The sequence below is a fragment of the Pygocentrus nattereri genome, chromosome 2, assembly GCF_015220715.1.
Source record: "Pygocentrus nattereri isolate fPygNat1 chromosome 2, fPygNat1.pri, whole genome shotgun sequence".
In the NCBI taxonomy this organism is placed as follows: domain Eukaryota; kingdom Metazoa; phylum Chordata; class Actinopteri; order Characiformes; family Serrasalmidae; genus Pygocentrus; species Pygocentrus nattereri.
Window position 1 is genome coordinate 39,896,050 of NC_051212.1, and position 21,400 is coordinate 39,917,449.

The 21,400-nt window shown below is 38.9% G+C and overlaps 1 protein-coding gene across 5 annotated transcripts in view; it reads left to right on the top strand.

Moving 5' to 3' along the window:
* Positions 1 to 21,400, top strand: part of astn1 (astrotactin 1) — a 246,924-nt gene that overhangs the window by 147,802 nt on the left and 77,722 nt on the right. For all 5 annotated transcript variants that reach the window (XM_017718434.2, XM_037545381.1, XM_017718431.2 and 2 more), the window contains one exon: positions 14,123 to 14,250. In XM_017718434.2, the coding sequence (XP_017573923.1) occupies positions 14,123 to 14,250 (128 nt within the window). The remainder of the gene's footprint in view (positions 1 to 14,122; positions 14,251 to 21,400) is intronic.

The window sequence follows — 21,400 nt, forward strand, 5'->3', positions numbered from 1 at the left end:
ATACATGAAGTTTAGATAAGTTGAGGTTAACTCTTACTTTTTGTAGTAGTTCAAAGGTCAGTAGTCTGCGCACAGACAAAACCAGTGATCGCGGAGAGTAAACTAGCGGGCTAGCAGGCACAGCATGCAGTCTCTTACCCCAGAAACATGGCAGAAAAAAGAGAAAAAACGTATCACTTTCACAACGAACGGGAGGTCTTCTTTACGACTGTTAAAGAAACCTGCATGTGTCTCATTTGCGGGGCGGCTGTGGCGATACCAAAGCAGCACAATGTCGAGAGACACTTCACTACCTATCACAAAGGCTACAATGCTAACTATCCACCTGGAAGCGCACAAAGGCAGAAAAAGTCTGTGAGCTAAAGGCAGCTTTGGTTACACAACAATCTTTTTTCACGAGGCCGAACAAAAAAAATCACAAAAAGCAATCGAAGCCTAGTTCAAGAAGAAGAAGGCATTTTCAGATGGAGAAGTTGTCAAAGATGACATATGTTAATAATTGCTAACACTGTATTGAAAGATGAGCAAAATGGAACCGATCTAATCTCCACTCTCTCCGACATCCAACTGGGGGTGATGACATGTAGTGATGTAAGTGATCATCAGAAAATGTAAAAACTGCTGAGATTAATAGAGATAAAGTGCTGAATATTGATATCTGTTTTCCACCTTGTTGTCATTGTTGATAATTATTGTGAGAAATCATTAATTAATCTGATCAGTGTCTTCACATAGATGAGTATCATTAATCATTATTAATAATATATAACTAAAGGCAAATGGAGCAAATTTTTTTAAGAAGAGCACATCAAACTGGTAGCCCTTCGTATAACTCGGTAACCATAAAGTAGCTCTCAGTTTCAAAAAGGTTGGTGACCCCTGCTCAAAGAAGTCATCTACATCACCAGAATTAAGGCCTTAGCCAACGTCATAGCCATAATCTTTTTTTACTGTGTATGCTGTGATTGGAGGTGGAAGGAGGGGCGTATGGGCTGATGGCAGAAAAAAAAGAGGCAGAGTGCGAGAGTTAATATTATCAAGCAGCCAAATCTCAAATGCTCTGATCTCATTTGAAAGCAACCGGAGAGACAGTGGGTGTCGACAGGCTTTGAAAAGCACAACTGGCCCCTGTATTCCTTCTCATGCTCCATGCTGCTCAGCTGCACCTTTTGGGAGGCCAGGCCTAATGCAAACTCTAATTACGCAAAATGGTGTGAAGTGAATTGAAAGTGACCACAAGCAAGTTTGCTGTAATGGGACTTAATTGGGCCAGATGAAACTTTAAGTTTACAGGGAACAGAAAGAGGGAACAGTGGCTCTGCTGTTGCTGCAACCGGATTCATTAATCATTGATAGAATAGCAGACTGCTGTGACAATTAATTTCAAACTTAAGGAAATCGTCAAAGCGCTCATGCTCGGGAGGGATGGAGGCCAGGAAATGAGATTATTCTTGATGTTCTGCTGCAAGTAGGATAAATCTTAGAGCAGTGTGAGTAGACACAGTTCCCTCTGAGAGGTACAAACTCTTGCCATTGCCACAATCTTCACAGGTCTGATGAAGCCACAGCTTTTCCCTCACCTAATAATGCAAATTTTGATTATAGGGAAAGCATTATGCAGGTTGAAATGGTGTCCCTCAAAAGGTTAGGGAAAACAGAGGGCGGAAAAAAAGGAGAGCAAGATTTAACATACATTTGGCACATTTTCTGTGCTCCCACTTTTGTACAGGCAGGCTGTACTGCACTGTAAGTTAACCAGTCACACATGAGGTCATCTTTGGTTCATCCCTGTCCAAAATAACACATGAAAGAGGATAAAAAAATTAGAAGGCAAGTCCCTGATGAAGCCCATCAAGAGGCTGAGTGTCTTTATTATTCTGTTTTATACTTCTGATGCAGTGTGTCGACAGCTTTTCTGATAGTTCTTCAAAAGCCACACCCCACAGTTTGGAATGTCACCCAGCATCTGTTTTATGCCTTCACAGTGAACTTCAGCAAGACAAGGAAGTCAGTATTAATGCCGCCTGATAATGACTTTGACCACCTGCACTTCATTCGGCTGAGATGTTGGAAAGTACAAGAATCTCTGAGTGAAGATTCTTCAGGGCACAATAATTCATGCCACATTCAAAACCACAATAGTATGTGCCAGATTTTGTTTTCCTTTTCTTGAAACATAATTAGAAAGGGGATGGTTGGCAGTACAGGCCAGAAATATTTTTTGTTGAAGATGCACTATATTTCCAAACATTTGTGAAAGAATGAGTCACTCTCAGGAACTCCAGGAATTCCAGCATGGTACCGTGATAGGATGCCACCTGTTCAGTCCAGTCATGAAATTTCCTCACTACTAAATGTTCCACAGTCAATGGTCAGTGGTATTATAACAAAGTGGAAGTGATTGGGAATGACAGCAACTCAGCCACAAAGTGGTAGGCCATGTAAAATGACAGCGCAGGGTCAGCGGATGTGCTTAGTCACCAACTTTCTGCAGAGGCAATTGCTACAGACCTCCAAACTTCTTGTGGCCTTCAGATTAGCTCAAGAACAACATAGAGAGCTTCATGGAATGGGTTTCCATGGCCGAGCAGCTGCATTCAAGCCTATCACCAAACACAATGCAAAACGTTGAATGCAGTGGTGTAAAGCACGCCGCCGCTGGACTCTAGAGCAGAGTGATGTATCACGCTTCTCCATCTGGCAATCTGATGGATGACTCTAGGTTTGGCAGTTGCCAGGAAGACGGTAGCTGTCTCAGTGCATTGTGCCAAGTGTAAAGTTTGGTGGAGGGGGGATTAGGGTATGGTATTGTTTTTCAAGAGTTGGGTTTGACCCTTAGTTCCAGTGAAAGGAACTCTTAATGCTTCAGCAGACCAAGAGATTTAGGACAATTTCACACTTCAAACTTTGTGGCCCCTTCCTGTTCCAACTTGACTGCGCACCAGTGCAAAAAGCAAGGTCCATAAAGACATGGATGAGTGAGTTTGGTTTGGAAGAACTTGACTGATCTGCACAGAGTCCTGACCTCAACTGGATAGATCACCTTTGGGATGAATTAGAGCAGAGACTGTGAGCCAGGCCTTCTTGTCCAACATCAGTGTCTGACCTCACAAATGTGCTTCTGGAAGAACGGTCAAAAATTCTCATAAGCACACTCATAAACCTTGTGCAAAGCCTTCCCAGAAGAGTTGAAGCTGTTGTAGCTGCAAAGGGTTGGCCGACATCATATTAAAAAAACAGGTCTTGGTATTTTTGGCACTACCAGAGAAGACAGTTGTTAATAGTTAAGAAACTTGCTTGCTGTTTTTCTTACAACCAGACCATGTGATTTTTTGATTAATTTTAATATTACTGTTATGTATCCTTGGGTTGTTTTGAGCTTTTTGCTGAAGTCTTTTTGCTGGAGAACATTTCCTGTCATGCTGAAACCCATTCCGTTGCTGGCATTCCACTATCCTGCAGTGCATTTGAAGTTTCAAATATTATTCATCTTCATGTTATTCATGGTTTTTGCAAGATTTGACAATGGACCACCCAATTGTTGATCTACATGTCATTTTCCAGTGTAACAAATAAAAATATATTTCTTATCTATTGATATAATCTAGGAATGCAAATTTTGGACAGTTGTTGGACTGTCATTAGCCAGCAATTCAAGCCTAAAATCAAGGATATGTGTGGACCTGAAAAAATATAATTTATAAAATGGCAACCTTGACAGCTTGTAAGGTTGTAAGTGTATAGGGATCCTGCAGCTGTGACCATACTGTTTCTTTTTACTGACAAAATAACTACCATGGATGTAGATGTCAACATTTCTAAATTTCTTTCTTTAGCTTGCATTTCATATCGTACACTGACATTTTTTAAATATATTTTTGATAGGCTTATTTGAAGTATTTTAGACATTATAAATTATTCCTTTATAAGCAGACATTTTTTGAGACGCCTTGAAGGTTACTGTGGTCAGGCCTCAACTGAAAAACACAACGTAGATACCTTTGGTTTTAATAGTTCAAACAAATTCAAACAAAATTTCTGAGTAAAATACTAGAGAAGCCAGTATTTTGCACACATAAATTAGATCCTAAATAAAAATGATATTTTTTGAAAAACTCTAGTCTCAGGGCAGGTCATGGAAGAAGGAATTTTGTTAGTCGAGGCAAACATCACATATGGTATTTTTTGTGAGGACCACAGGGCTCCATACTAGGCCCAATTTTATTTTTATTATACATTATTATACACTAGGACACATCATTAAAGAACAAAAACTGACAGACTAAACTGTCTATCAAGCACTGTTATCTAGATCAACATATATTTTTTATTAGATAGATAGATAGATTCAACTTTATTGTCATTACTCAGTACAAGTACATGGCAACGAAATGCAGTTAGCATCTACCAGAAGTGCAAATAGTAGCAAATAGTGCAAAAAGAGACTGTGCAAGTGTGCAATAAATAGGCATAGTGCAACATTACAGTATATAGAATAAATTACTTATAGATATGCAAAAAAATAGATTATAGGTGTGTAGATATATACATGAACATGTTGGAGATGTACACTGTATAGAATAACTGTTGCGATGTGTTATTTACATGGCAGTAGAATGTTACATTTGTGCAGTGGTAATAATGATGAATAAAATAAAACAACAGCTCTGATTGGTGAGTGTAGTATGAAAGGCAGTGTTCATAGTCCGCTGTGTGCAGTATGAGTGGTAGTGTGATCAGCGAGGTGTGGAGTTCAGCAGAGTGATTGTGGAGGGAAAGAAGCTGGACCTGAGCCGACTGGTTCTGGCCCGGATGCTCTTGTATCTCCTCCCAGATAGAAGTAGGTTGAACAGTTTGTGGTTGGGGTGGGAGGGGTCCTTAATGATGCTGTGTGCTCTGTGCACACAGCGCTGGTGGTGAATGTCTTTGATGGCAGGGAGATGGAAGGTCACACAGTTGGTCAGTATGCTCTCGATGGTGCATCTGTAAAAATTTGTGAGGATCTGAGTAGACAGCCGGTCTTGTTTTAGTCTCCTCAGGAAGTAAAGACGCTGCTGTGCCTTCTTGATGAGATGGGAGGTGTTGAAGGACCATGAAAGGTCTGCCGAGATGTGGATTCCCAGGAACCTAAAGCTGGACACACGTTCTACCTCTGCTCCGTTGATGTAGACAGGAGAGTGTGTGCAGCCCTTGGTTTTCCGATAGTCCACGATGAGTTCTTTGGTTTTGCCTGTGTTCAGGATGAGGTTGTTGGTGGTGCACCAGGAAGTCAGGTGCTGGATCTCCTCCCTGTAGGCCGATTCATTGTTGTTCCTGATGTGGCCAACCACTGTGGTGTCGTCTGCAAACTTGATGAAGATGTTAGATGTGTGCAGAGGAACACAATCGTGGGTGAACAGGGAGAAGAGCAGATGGCTCAGCACACAGCCTTGCGGCACACCAGTGTTCAGGGTGATGGTGGTAGACATATGTGACTGCCCAATCTCACAGACTGGGGTCGGTCTGTCAGGAATTCCAAAACCCAGTTACACATGGGGGTGCTGATTCCCAGGTCGCTGAGCTTGGTGAGCAGCCTAGTTGGGATGACTGTGTTAAAAGCAGAGCTGAGGTCGATATTTCCTTATTACTAAGGAAATATGTAAATCCTCTTTATTTGAATTGCATTACAGAGAACAAATGTTAAAACTAGCCTGAGAAATCACATTTTGTTTGTTTAGGAAATATAGCATGAGCCAGGTCTTTCTTCATGCTGGATTATGCTGAGAAACTGAGTCATGCTTTTGTCTTTTCATGCCTAGACTACAACAATGCTTTGTTTATTGCAATTTGTTCAGAATACTGCAGCCACACTACTAATATGTGCTGACTTTAAGATTATTTTTATTTGGTTCAGAAAGGATTAGCACTTTCATACATCTCAGAATGCCCTATATACAAATATGCTCCAAATCGTGTTTTACAATTATCAAGTGCTGGCTGGCTAAACATAAAAAAAAATAAGAACAAAAAATCTTGTAATTCATCTTAACTTCATCTATTTTTAAAATGTTTATTATAGATTTTTTGTTTTTATAGTTATGTCTTAGCCATGTTCATTACATTCCCTCATTATTGTTTTAATATTTTATCTTTATGCTGTGAAGCACTTTGAGCATTTTACATAAGCTTATTGAGTGGTAGTTTTTAATTATATAGTTTTTATTATTGTTATCATTATTATTATTATTATTATTATTATTATATACATTGGTTTTGTTTATAACAAAAAACAAAGTTTAATAAATGACTGGAATATACAGTAATGGGCTTCTAAGGGTTCTACATTCTATATTCTGAAGATCTAAGCTATGTTTGACACTCATTACTACCCAAACTTAAAATGAACCCATGACAGGGTCTAGTTTTGGCTCACTGTTCTTCAGTAGCTCTTGAAAGACATCTCTGTGATTTTTCTCACACTGCTGTGCATCACGCTTTCTTTCGGGAAGTGTCGACAGGATGTTTTTATTATGTTAAATTTAAGTTTTCTGCCTCAGTCTCAGTCAGAATAAAAAATACAGCGGATGTGGTGCTTTGTAGTATTTTGAGTGGGAGCCAAAAAAGTAGTTTTTGAGTAGCTCTGGCTGTGTGTGTCCAGACCGAGTAGCAAATGGAAGAAAATAAAAGGAGAGTGCTGACATAGTGGGCTAGTGCCCAGAGCATATGCTGCACTTTTGCTAAAGGAGAATGGAGGATGTCTTCACTCAGTGTATGCACACTTGTGTACACACATATTTGCACACAAACACAGATACACATGATCATAGATATACACACACAGTTACACACAGGTCACTTCAGCATGTGGATTGCCTTTGTGCACCATGATTGTTGCCCACTGGATGCTTGAGCTTTGGGTTGTGTGGCATAGCTGAATATATTTCCATGTACAAAAAACCCTATGCTCTGCCTTCAGTCAGTCTCTGACTCTCTCTCTCTCTCTCTCTCTCACACACCCCATTCCCGCACTTCCAAAAAGGGGCTGATATTTTCTTTAAATCTGCAAGTTTGGATTACACCACCCGATTTGTCTTCCATTGCCCTCAGAGTTAGGAGAAGGCCAATATTACAGAGATAAATGTAAAAACAAGAAATGTTTTTCAAACTCTTCTTCTTCTTCTTCTTCTTTCGGCTGCTCCCTTTAGGGGTCGCCACAGTGGATCATCTGCCTCCATCTTGCCCTATCCACTGCCTCCTCTACTTTTACACCAACCATCTCCATGTCCACCTTCACTACATCCATAAACCTTCTCTTGAGGTCTACCTCTTCTCCTTCTACCCGGCAGCTTCATCTCCAACATTCTTTGCCCAATATATCCACTATTCCTCCTCAACACATGTCCAAACCATCTCAACCTGGCCTCTCTGGCTTTATCTCCAAACTGCTCCACCTTCACTGTCCCTCTGATCTGCTCATTTCTAATCTTGTCCATCCTTGTCACTTCCAACGAAAATCTCAGCATCTTCATCTCCGCCACCTCCAGCTCAGCCTCCTGTCTTTTAGACAGAGCCACAGTCTCCAAACCATACATCATAGCAGGACGCACTACTGTCTTGTAAACCTTCCCTTTCACTCTTTTTTCAAACATTTCACCCAAATGCTGCATGACATTTTTTCCCTCATTTTCATTTTAATTTCTCTCTACTCATTCAGGCTTTTCCCTTATGTGTTGCCACAGTTCTGTTTGCCATCAGTCGACATCTACTTTCCCTTTTTCTATCGAGCAGCCATCCTGAGACTTCTCACCTCTAAAAATAAATAAATAAATAAATAGCTATAAATGCACCCTCCCCTAATTACTTCAGCTCTCCTCTGGGCTGCAGGCCTTGTCTGGCTCTCCTCCTCTGTCCTGCACAGCATGCACTGAGCTGCTTTTAATGAATATTTTACTGCTCTTTGTTCCCATTAACAGAGCAGTGGATCATGATTAGGATTGCCTTTTCTAAAGCCCATCAGCCAGCCTCTTCAACCATCTCCCAGTAACTCTTTTACAATAAATTAATATATCACATATGAGCCAGGAGTGAGTTCATCATAAAAGCTTGAAGCCCGAGTTATATTCATTTAAAGAAAGTAACTCTTTTTAGGTACTTGTAATTAAAGCTGTAATGAAATTGAATTTTAAAGTAGACTGAAGAGTTTAAAATGATACAGAACTTCAAATAGTTTCAGATAAATTGCTTGTTTTAGGAACTGTGTTCCAAGATTTTGTTTTTGTTTTAAATCAAGTAGATATTATATATTATAGGACTACTACTCTTTCATACATTGTCCCTCTTTAATCATCAGTTGTGTCTCAAAATATGACAGTTCTTCTATGTTATCTGGGTATTTAGTCATGATGGTGTGCTGGTGCCAAATGCTGGTAACGTTGATACATGATCAACATTTTGGTTATATAAAAAACATGCTGTGCATATGCAGATTACTTAATTACAGATTACTTATTACTTAGAAATATGCAGCAATGCAGTGTAATATTTTTTAATCTTGCGTTGAATCTTGAATCTTTGGATCATACCAATGGACAAGAAACATACAGTTCATTAATCAGCTTATTTGAAAAGTCCTTAAAATAATCAGTGATGCAATGTTTGCTCATGTTACTCAAGATATGAAGACAAATTTTTACTTTTTCCATTCATCTTTGTCACCTGGCACAGCGTTTAAAGCATTTCTCATTGTCATTGGTCATATTACATCAGATTTTACACTTTATTTACATATTTATTTTTACATAATTCTGAATAATTTGGTGTATTCCTACTCTGACACACCTTATTAAACCCATGAAGGGCTTGATAATTAGCTGACTATTTGAATCCAACATGTTATAGCAAGAAAAATATCAGTAGCTCACTCAGTGAGTCTTTATACTTCAAATAAAAAATTGTAATTTATCAGACAATCACTTTAAAAAATGTTCCTGTTGCTTTTAGGGGAAAAACTCAGTAAACTTGAATGTGTATTTTATTATATAGCCCACTGTTATTTTCAGTCATGACATGAATGTGAGCTTTTAGCTGAAATGTGTTGTACTGTTCCCCATTAATATACTTGAAGAGTGTTACTGATTTTAACTGGGTTATCCAAGGAATACTCAGCATGTTGTAACTGGTAGATTTCAAAGATAGAATGTGTAAAAAACAGCTGTTATATATTTCAGTAAATAATGAGACAATACTACTTATACTCCAGTAAGTCTAACAGTGCTTTTCTAAACTATATTAAATTGCTAATAATAAAGTGATGAACCAAAAGGGTATACAGAGATCAACAGTGAAAAGGTAATTGTAATGTTAACAAGACAGAGATTGTTACTGACAAGACTGGAAGAAGTAAGTATCATATAGGAATAAAACTAATTTGGGAAGCAACATTAACACGCTCCTTTTAATAATATAGTTACAGAGAACATATTTATATAATGAAAAACCTATAATGCCATGTTAAAGAAACAAAATCAAGATGGAGAAGAAAGTCATTGGTACTGTTATACAGTAACTGTTTGGCTGCACCAGCTGTGTGGAAGTTTAAATGAAGGCTACTTGTAATGCAGGTGTTTACTAAGTCCTAAAGTACTAAGTGAGCTTAGTATTTACTAAATATTTAAACTTCCTTTTGGGGAAACAATCAGAAAACATGTAGAAAGCACAAAAACACATGGCACCGGGTTTACTGATTGGTGGTTTTGAACATGTCATTGTCATATTAAAGCGACATGCGTATTAGTTAATTGTTACTAGTTAAGATACAACTTATAGATTTGCGGTGCAACCAAATTTAATAAGCAGATGGTTGGAAACTAAATAATGTTAAACATGGACTTAGTAAAGTATAAACCTATGCACACCTGGTGCAGCCCAATCCAGGACAGATAATTGCAGAATATATGTTTATTTTCTATTAGAAATTGCACAGTAATCAAATATGCTCTACATTAGCATGAATAATTGCCTATAAGTACCCAAGTAACAGATTCCATCCTCTGCAAGTAATAAAAATCAATATGCTGCAATGATTAAAGAAGGTTGAATTTTTATGTTGATAAATATCCTATTCTAAAAGAGAGAGAGTACAGTTTGAATTCTAAATAATGTTTTTGCATAGATGAGAGCCTGTGTAAAGTCAGGTAAATTCATACTACAAAGATTCGTAAGCAGAGTGTTTTAAGTGCATCATTTGTGTTTTTATTTCTGGACTATTTTTATCCCTGAATTCAGTGGTATCTGTTCATAATCATTGTTATTATTTGTGAATTAAATTCCAATATTCCACAATTTTAGACTTTACTTTCATTAAAACTACGAGGCCTGCGGGTTCAGTTGCAGTGTTTTGTTTATCTGGACTGCCTCAATGGGGAAAATATTACTCTTATCAAAAATAGCTTTGAGAAGCAATAGTGCTGAGCAGCTAATAGTTTACTATTCAAGCCTGTGGTTCAAGCCTGACAAGAGTAAAAACTTCTTTTACGATTTCAACAGACACAGGATCCCCTTGAGTTTCTGCATCATGGTACTCTAACTTGCTTGTCTAACTTCCAGTTCGCCAGATTCAGTGGAACTACGTACATACAGATGAAATTTACAGAAGATATGTTGACAGCTACACACATATACTGTTTATTAACTAGAGCTGTTTCTCAGAAACAGAATTCAACAGATGAGTTTGCTGTCACAGGCTTTTTTGTATCAGGGAAATTGGATAAAAATGTTACCTAAAAAAATTTGTTGAATAAATATACAGAATAATTTAACTACTTTTTGTTAGCAGTTACCTAAACAGTTTAAAAAGAGCTAAATCTACTCATGCCATTCAGTTTGGCTATGACATCTGCCATAGCATCTAGGAAACTTTGATTTATGATTTCAGTCTTTTAGTAATGACTGCTTTTACAGCACAATAGCAGTGATTGTTTATACTATGAACACTATTATTCATACGTCATATGAGCTGAAGGGAAAATGACCACGAAACTCTGCACCACTATGCCTGTTTAATAAAGCACAAATGACAACTACACAGCGCCGACCACCTCTCATTTCTAAATTAACATCAGTTGCTTCTTATAAGCCTCTAGCTTTTTTCCTGTTCCTGTTTAAGCCCAATTAGACAGTGCACCATGTATTCTGAGATAATGCTATGCTCTCATCTGAGTCTGATTCCTAATGAGATATGACAGTAGACCTTGCAAAGGGGTTTAGATTGTGTAATGGCAAAAGTTCCAGAGCAATTGTTCAGTAGAGGTTGAGAAGAGAAATTTCATAAACAGCCTTTCTGTCATTCCAGTGGAGACACCCTTCTGAGTCTTACTTTTTTGTGCTTCTACCCATCAAAGCTGAGTATCAGTGAGAGGTCGGAAAGTTTGTCATGGATTACTGTTTCTCCATGAATTTTATTCAGCATTATGCATGAGTTAACATGTATTTAAAAAATGATGAAAGAAAGGCCATTTTTCTCAGGCAGTCAAACCCTGTAGAGAATTAATTAGCCGCATGGGTAAAAACTGGTTGATTTCACATTGCTTATTCGCACCTTGTGAATATTGAATAACACTTATGGAGTGCCAATGTGCAAATCCATTAGAATATCTACAGCATTTCAACCAGCAATTGGAAGTTTGATAATTGATTAATGATGGGATATCAGCGCACAAATGAATCTGAAGCAAAGATTGTTAAAAGTGGCAAAATGAAGTTTTATTGGTTGGAACTAAGGGGTTTGTCATTTCTGCAAGAAGAAGGATGGATGCACAGAATGCAGTTAAATGAATGTTGATGTTCTGGTAGTGAGGTGTCAGTTTTGTAGAAGTATTAAAATGCGATACATAAATTGGAACTGTTTAGTGCACGTGTCAAGCTCCAACTGCACACTTCAGAACGTTACCTCATTAAACACACACGATTCAGCTCATCTGCTAATAGCAAGGCCTTCATGAACTGAATGCAAAGTGTTAGATAAGGGTAAACACTAATCTCTGCAGCACTTTGGCTCTGATGGTCCCACAGTTTGACATGCCTGCTTTAGTGTGATTGGCTGTATCTACAATTGGTAGCAAGGTTTGTGGGGGAGAAGTTATTCTGTAGGCTTAGGCAGTGTCTATTTTCATACCTTAAAACCTTCCTGGCATTTCACCGTGCTGTACGGTATCTGACGGTGTTTGTAAAAATGTAAAAGCTGAGCTGCTAGTGATAGTCACTTATAATGCCACAATAAAGTCTGGCTGCAGACATGCACTCTCAGCCAAATATACTCTCAGCCCCAGTGACATCATGTGCACTTGCACACTCTGCCACAGTGGCAGAAGCAGCTCAATGCCATGGTAAATTTTGATGGCTGCTGCTTAGTGATATCATCACTTTATCAATTTTTTTGTCCATAACACAGCTAGAAAGTTACTAGTTTGTTTACTGTTGTGTTACTAGTGAAAGTTTGTTTTCATGATGAGTTGATATCACAGTGTAAAGGATTCTGATTGTTTAATCAGGTGTTATGGACTTATTCCACATACATTTGATCCTTTCCTAATGAAAGCTGATTCTCATTAGGAAGCAAAACCATCAGGTATTATTCCTAACGGCCCTGCGAACACAGTTATGTTGTGACAACATACTGCTTGGTACTCTCTACATTGTCACAACATTGCAATGTAATTTCTCAGAAAGTTTTGATGATATCTTATAACTTTAAGAATATTGTTGACGAGACAGCAAAAGTAATTGGTACAACATTGACTGTACATTGTCACAACAAGTTCTCTTTTTATCAATATTACAGTTTTTGATAATCGGTTCTAATCGTCTTCAGCGTGGCTTTAATGAGTTTCAGTGGTAGCCTTTTTGTATTTTCTGCAAATAAATTCGACATTCATGTCTTATCGTTTCCATTGTTAATTACCTTATTATCAGTATGGCAACGTTAATATACAGTCTAACTCTTGTTGCCCAGCAGTACATGGTTCACTGTTTTTCCTCATAAAACTGACAAAAACACTGTCATGGCAGAGTGTGTACTGATGTCATCAATAGGGTGGCGGTGCAGGTCAGGCTGAGAGTGCATGTCTGCAGCCAGACCTTTCTCTATAATGCTGCCCACTCGTCTAGCATTATTTCAGTTTGCAGTTTACATAGTTACCAAATTACTGCACATTATTTAAGCCATCATTCAGTAAATGCCAAACCAGAATCTGAGTGTGTCACGATGTATGGTGGAATGGGAATATTTGACGAGGGTCATTATAGCTTCATTCGTTTTCTGTTCTCTACCACCACAATCTTACCTGAAGGTGTTGCAGAGCAGTGCATGCATTTAGAGGATGACTCATAGTTGAGTGACTGGTGTTGAAATGAAAGCTGAAATATAACATGTTCTGTGTTGTGTGCAGAGAACGTGTGGTTATGGTGCATGTAGCTCTTTTTCATAGCTGAGCTGTTAGCATGCAGGCTCTTAGTTCTCTATTAGTGCCACCTATCAGTGCACTTCCGCACCACCACTCAGTGAGCACGCTAAATATAAATAGATTGAATGAGTTTGTATCTGTTCAGACACTAAATAGGAATTTTACAAGTCATAATTTTGAAATACCATTATAATTTTTACAAACTGTGATATACCGTATTAGGCACGTATAATACCGCCCAAGTCTATTACTCTGAGTTGTGGACAGCCTTGTTTTCCTACCTGCAGTGACTTGACAGCTGTTCAAATTTTGTAGCTTTTGATTTGAGAAGCATTTAGATGTACCTTGTTTAAATGGGGAGGCCATTAAAAAGTAAGTTGGGAAGGGATGGAGAAATCTGAATTACGAGCTTGTCAGGTCCAGAAAAAGCCCCGAAGAGTAGACCAGGGAAAGGATTGAATAGGGGATGAACATGATGAACTGTGGCACAGTGAAAATGAAGTTTCTGCATCAAATTTTTTCATATACATCATATGGATTTTTTTCTATAATAGCATGTCAAAAATTCAACCTTTGCGCTGTGCTCCACTTTTGACAGACACTTACTCACATAAAGAGCTATTGGTCTGACTGTGTGGAATGGTGTTTTTAAGCTGACTGTTTCCTTCCACTCCTCTCTCCAGGCAGAAAAACTTTGCTCGTGGTATAGAGCAGCAGCTTCCGGATGGCATGGTTGTGGCATCAATTCCCAATGAGGCGCAGTGCCACGAGGACCTGTCGGACCCAGTTCCTGATCCGGAGTATCTGACTGGTAAGCAGGCCTGGTTTTGACAGCTTCATAAATGAATCTGAATGAAAATCACTTAACATGCTAATGAATGAATCTACTTTTATATTTTGTTTACTTGAAGTGGAGGAAACTGCACAGCCAATCACAGTGGCTCTTTTCAGCAATAAATGTTATTACAGCATACAGTTGCTCTCTTCACTCCCTCTCTGGATATTGTACATATTGGAGCTGAAATGTGACGATACAAACTGTTGTTTTTAAGACTCAGAGCTGTAACAATTTTTATTTTTGCACTGCAATTATCTCTATGCTGCCATTACTGTGTAATCTATTATTTGCCTCATAAATATGACTTATCATTATCTTCAAAGTCTGGCATCAAAAGTAACCACACATGTACACATGTACACCCTTTGTTTTTGGAAGTCAATCTATATTATCTCCTCATCTCCGTTTCTCCCTGCCAGGTCAAGCGACTAAATGATAAAGTGGAAGAAAATTATGAACTAAATAATTTTTCAGGGGAGAGGGGGACACTCATTTCCGGACACTGCTGTCACTGTTGGCTGTTGGCTGCAGCCATTACAGAGAGGGTCAGCTTAAACAGTCATTGATGAGGAAAAAAGAAGCACCTAAACAGCCTCCCTCCATCTAGATAAGTCGAGTCAAACTGTACTCTTGCTTTCAGCAGGCTCTGCTCTCTGCAGTGAGGGGCAATAGCATAACACCTGAATTGGAATTTGAAGTCCAAAGCTCTGATGTAAAATTAACTGCAGAAATGGCACACCAGGAATCCATTTTTATTATCAGTAATTTCCTTTTTCTCTTCTATATGCTTTTTTAATGCCATTTAGATTAGTCTCTGTGGCTTGTTGCTTGGAGTGATTCCCTTGCTCATGCTTAGTGCATTTCCTCTTATTTTGCCCTTTTTAAGCCTTGATTAGATTTTCTGGATCTTGCACTGCATGCTGCATTGGAGATTAGTTTTAATAGAAAAACTCAAGGTTGTTTGATTTTGTAATTTTACAGCTGTAGATACAACATGAATCCCATGGTGTATTTCTGACACTGTCTGGTGTTCTGTGACTGTCCTTGGTGTGACGAGATTTCATAAGAGAAGAACTTCTGAAGTTGTGTGTTGTGCCAGTTCTGCTGTTTGGGAAACTGATCCTCTATGGATAGCATACCTGAAGTTGGCAATGCTGCTTTAAGGTTTGCTTTTCTGAAACAGTAATGTTTCACATTGCCTGGCCAAGGGCAAGTGTAGTAGGGTAGTGCCAGGGTGACATCCTAGGCAGGTGCTTGAGTGACATCCTATTCTTAATCCATAGGGTTTAATATGTTGGCCAACCCTTTGCAGCTATAACAGCTTCAACTCATCTGAGAAGACTTTCCACAAGGTTTAGGAGTGTGTTTATGGGAATTTTTGACCATTCTTTCAGAGGCGAATTTGTGAGGTCAAACATGATGTTGGACGAATCATGGGTCGCAGTCTCCGCTCTAATTCATCCCAAAGATGTTCTGTCGGGTTGAGGTCAGGAACCTGTGCAGGCCAGTCAAGCCAAACTCGCTCTGTATGAACCTTGCTTCATGCACTGGTGCACAGTCATGTTGGAACAGGAAATGGCCATCCCCAAACTGTTCCCTCAAAGTAGGGAGCATTAAATTGTCCAAAATCTCTTGGTCTGCTGAAGCATTAAGTGTTCCTTTCACTGGAACTAAGGGGCCGAGCCCAACTCCTGAAAAACAACACCATACCAACCAGTATCTGCAGTATCTGCTTCACTTGTGCATTAACATGCACTATTGATCCAGCCATCACAGCATGGTTACACATATAGTCACATGCTTATCCTTGATATAAATCCATATTGATATTTTAACACAGCTCTAGGCAGTCCAGGTGTTTTATGTAGGCATTCTACAGTGCGGCTGCTGAAGGAACAGCCAGACTGGTGGTGGCACCAGGTGAGGCAGGTGCTTATGATTTTTGCAAACATTGAATTTGCAAATGCACAGTATCATCCTGTGCTTCAGGCCATTGGCCCTGTTGATGGAAGAAAAAAATGCATCCATTTATCCATAGTGCTGCAGCATGCACCACTGCAGACCTGAGGGAGAGGAGGCAGGTGGTCCTGCACAAAGCCCCATAAGCCCCTGCACCTGATGATCGGCATGCTCCTTGAACACCACTCCCAACAAATTATCCCTTAAACTCGCCTCATTAGTAATGTGTACGCCATTTAGCCATTTAATTACATCCAGAGAGTTAATAGCGTGGCTCTGAGCCCTCAGGCACCAAGATGATTTTTGCAAACATTGAAACATTGATTGAAACAAATAGGTTTTTGCAGCGTCTCGACATTGTTAGGTGACCGAGAAATAACCTTGAATTTTCAAGTGCAAAGATTTTATTTGAATAGAAATAAGCCTTGGTAGGAAGATAGGTCAAATAAAAGACGTGAATAAACGCAGCTTTAGTTTTTGGTATAACCTTCATTATGAGCCGTTGGTCTTATGGGTTTTTTTTATTTATTGTAAAAAAAATACGAGATTGTATTTATTTTTATAGTTGTATTTAGTTTCTAAAATATGTACTGGTTTTCTATAATCCAGTACCCGTAAGGTGTTATCTGTAAATATCTCTAATCTGAATGCCAACTTTCATGGGTCATTTACTGACATTCTCTAGCATCCTGGTTAGAAATAATAAAACTAATTCTGCTCAGTTTTCCTCATAAAATGCCCCACATTCTCTCCCCTGACCTTAAACTGTCATTCTTCTTTTTTTGTCTCAAGGCATCAGTGCTGACAAACAGGTCAGCTGAAATTAGCTGCTAGCTGAGGTAATTGGGCCTGGGACGGCCATGTGGCATGGGCAAGCCAGCATCTGAGCTATCGGTTTGCTGCCACCCTCCCCAGCTGGTTGGGCTGGTTGGTGCCACGGTCAGTGTATTTGTCACTGTGTCAGCACTCCTTGAGCCTCTCCTCACAGCCCTTGCACGGCAGCACATTCATCTTCCTATTCATCTTTAGGTTGGAAGTCATTCATCATAGGCCAGAGGGCTCCATCAATTATTCCAATGGGGGAAGGGAAACGCAGAGAAGGGAAAAGGAGGAGAGGCTTTGAAAGGCAAATACATCTTGATTTAATTGGCAAGCAGGTAGGAAGCCCACAGCTGCTAAGCACATTTCCTGCTGGGATGAGGAAGGGGGGGTGGAATCATCCTCGAGGTTCACAGCATGCAGTGACTGGTGCTCATGGCCTTAGATGGGGAGTGGAGGCCCAATGCTAGCTACTTTTAATCAGTGATTGTCTTTGAGGCACAAAAAACAGACATTGCATCATATTTGGTCAACTCTCTCGACGTATTGTGTGTGAGTGGCAACAATAAATTACTTCAGAAATGCACATTATGGAATGGAGATCACCACAGGTGGACGCAGCCTACTGTGTTGAGACACGGGCGTAGTAAATAGATTCCATTGATTGTCGTGAAGGGAAGGTGGTGGTTGGCAAAGTTGAGAGAAATGGTTAACAAAGGCATTTTTCTGCGCTTCTAAAGAATTAAGTGGCAATCTGCTGAATGCAACTGTTGAAGAGAGAGTGGAAGTGACAAAGCTCGGATTTAGAATAATCCCATAGATCTCTGCAAAATTTGAGCTGTCTTTGTAGCTGATTTGCAGAAAGCACCCTGCAGCCAGCCAATTCCTGTAATCTAATAGATTGGATCTATTGTATTGATCCTGCTACACTGATTTCTACTTGATTGTATATTATTTGTACAGAGCCAGGGAAATGACACTGTGTATAGTGTGCTCTAACATTGTTGGGCCTGTATGTTTTACAAGACCATGACTTTTATAACTCCAGATAAAAAGTTTAGGAAGTGACCAGGTCTTAAATTTGAAGGCTTACTGCATTGTAAATCTGTAGCAAATTTGCAGTGATTTCTTGGTGATGTTCGTATTTCTTGGTATTTAGGAACCAAACATGGATTCAGAAAAAAGTAGTAGGTCAGGTCCCATAGATAGAGACAGAGAGATATTGCACTGTTTCAGTAGCAAGACATATACTTTCAGATAAACTTACATATACTATATGTATTTTTGGTAATCTACACAACATTTTTATTGATATCTATTAAAAAAAAAAAACATTGGTTTCTTTTGTTTTCAGTGATGTCTTCATCATGTCTTTGTGGATTAAACCCCCTGGGGTTGAAAGTTTTTTTTTTTTTATTTGAATAACCAAACTCTTAAATCTCAAACGCCTGGTTCAGTTCCTTCAGGAAGGTTGGGAGGGGGGTGTCTGGATAGGAGAATCAGGTGGATATAGTTAGTGTACAACTGAAACTGCAAGGAATCACCATGAGCAAAATAAATTAAGAATCTCTTCATTGTACCACTACTGCTGCAGACCTTTAGTGAAACTCTGTATAAACATATTACTGTCCATTATTGCTTTTTTTAAGTTTTTTTTTTAACTAGCTTCAAACGTTTTTTTTTTTTTAACTTTATCATTACCTGTGTGGATATGCATGTACTTGTCTTTGTTTGCATGGGTTTGATTTTTCCATCTTTATTTCCTAATGGCTTGTTGCTTTTTGGGTCTGGATTTGTCTATATAGTATCTGTGGATAGAAGAACAAAAAATGTCCTGTATCAGTCTGTTAATGTCTTCCAGATATAAGCCATTACAAAAACATTCTGCCCCGACTAACAATTTGACAGTGACTAATGCAGACTTTTAATAAATAAATAGAAGCAAATGTCAGTTTAATACCAGACTACAATTCTGAAAAACACAAGGCCTCAAAAAAACAATTACTTTGGCTGTCTTAAGGCCTTATTAGTTATTGTATTTCATGTAATGTCACAGTACAAGGCTGTAGATTTTGATTGTATGATTAAAAATATATATTTGCTGTCAGTCAGTCATAACCATCTAGTACCATATAATGAAAGCAGTTGATCTTTTTGTGCTGTGATGTTTAGTTCCTTTGGGGAGTTTTTCCTGCCATCTTGTGACACTTGGTTACTTCAGATGTGGCAGTGTAGAAACAGGAAGAAAAATCTATATTTTATTAGCCCCTTCTGTAATTGGCATGGTGAGGTGAGGTCACACCTTCAGGGGGATCATATTCAGTCAGTTCCAGAACTAGCCGGTGGCATCAACAGTGGCTATTTCATAACTGTCTATTTTGCCTAGGCTGTTCAATGTTTTCCTGTTCCTCACCCTACTATATTGTGTTTATTAACACTTTATTTTTCAGTTGTATGTTGAACATGGGACTCTTTTTTCAAATATGAATGCTCATAACTCCCTCTACTTTCTTTCATGGCAGTTTCTCTTTCATCTCTAATAATTCGGCTCCTAATCATTAATTGTGCGTTTTTATTTAAAAGATTGTAAATGTTCACATGCAAGTGTTGCTTATGTTTCAAATAAAAGTATCACTGAATGTTCTCTTCATTTGTTTGAAAGCAGTTTCCCAAGTTCAATTTTTTATTTGATCCTTAGCTTTTTTGTGTTAGTTTAGGATTTAAATATAGGACCACATTAATCCAGCATTGAATGGAAACATAATCACATGCCGCTTTAATTGTCTGTTCATTTCTCAATATTTTCAAGGGTATAAAGAGCTTATTCTTTTGCTTAAAGAATTAAACTGTGCAGCAATTTGGAGAGCTTTGTCAGTGTTCTGACTTTCGACTGGTTTCCCATCCGTCTGCTCTGCCAGTTATTGGAAGGAAAAAAAGAAAACCCTGCACAGTTGCCAGGGCAATTAGAGTTCTTGGTTTGGCGTATTCAGCAAGCTTGTTTTACTATCCAAGCTGAACAGCTTTCCTACCTTGCATGTCATGTTAAGAAAACTTTGGAATGTGACATGTTGGTTCACCAAGATTCTGCATGGATTTGTGCTGTCTACTCTGTTGCTAATGTCTTTCCAGTGTTGCTTCTCATAGATAAATATCTTTTTCTTGAATAGGATGAACTGACCATAGACAAATGTATTACCCCTAGAGTGCCGCTGTAAGTACCTCTGTGTTTGTGTTTTCTTAACTGCAGCACTGATGGAGCAAACACACAGTATGACCCTAAGAGTAGTCATCCCTGTTCTTGTGCATGTATTATAGAAAAAGAAGCTGCCTCCATTGAAATTCAGTTTTTGTAGCAGCTCTCAATGGTAATCACATTTGGGGTTTAATTTATTCTTTGACACTGATTAATTGCAGAGCCATTTCCTGCTGTAAACGTCAATTAATTAGCTGACAACATTAGAAGTGATAATTAATACAGTAGGGGCCTCTGCATGTGTCCTACAGCCGTTAAGGGTGGCCCTGGTAGCGCCCGTCTCCATGGAAAACTCCAGCAGCACTGGCATCCATGGAGATTTGAAGATACTGAACGTGAGTGGCAGCAGTGAGATCAAAGGAACAGCAGCAGATCTCTGTCCCTTGCTTTCTTGTTCTGAGTGCAGAAACCCACCCGAATGTCAGAAATCTCCTCTATTCTGGGTCTCACTGGTCATCAGCAGAACCCCTGTTTGGCGTGACTGGCAGTGATTCATTCTGCAGGCTCAAAGTCCCTTTCCCAAAGTCCCTCTCAATTAAAATGGCAGCATATGGACCAGTGATCGGCCAGACGCTAAGGTGCTTGACTGCTGGGATATCCGGAGACACTGACACATCCCTTCGTTTGCCGGAAAGTGTGTCACCTTGGACTTTAAAGGAATGTCTCCTTTATGAGTATATGCCCAAGGAAGGGATTTATTTTCATGGCATATAGTGATGATGTGCCACCCTGAAACATTTTTTCAGTTGTTTTTCTGCAGTTTGTTATATATGTGTATGTAGATTCCAAGGGCAACATTCATAATGCAAGACTTTGCTCCCTTTCCTTGCTTTGACCTGGTCCATAATGACTCCGTGTCAAAGAGCACCTGCCTTAAAATAATTATAATGCCACTGAATGTATTAACCCTGAATAATCATATTGTAATGTATTCTTTGTATATACAAGGCAAATGGTGTTCAGAGTTTGACTGTTCTAACGTAAAAAGGAGAAATGCAAGATAAATATTATAGTCTCTAAATACCCCTTGAAAGAACCCCAAACTATACAAATGACGAAGAAGCATTTTTTTCTTTATAAAAACCTGGTCAG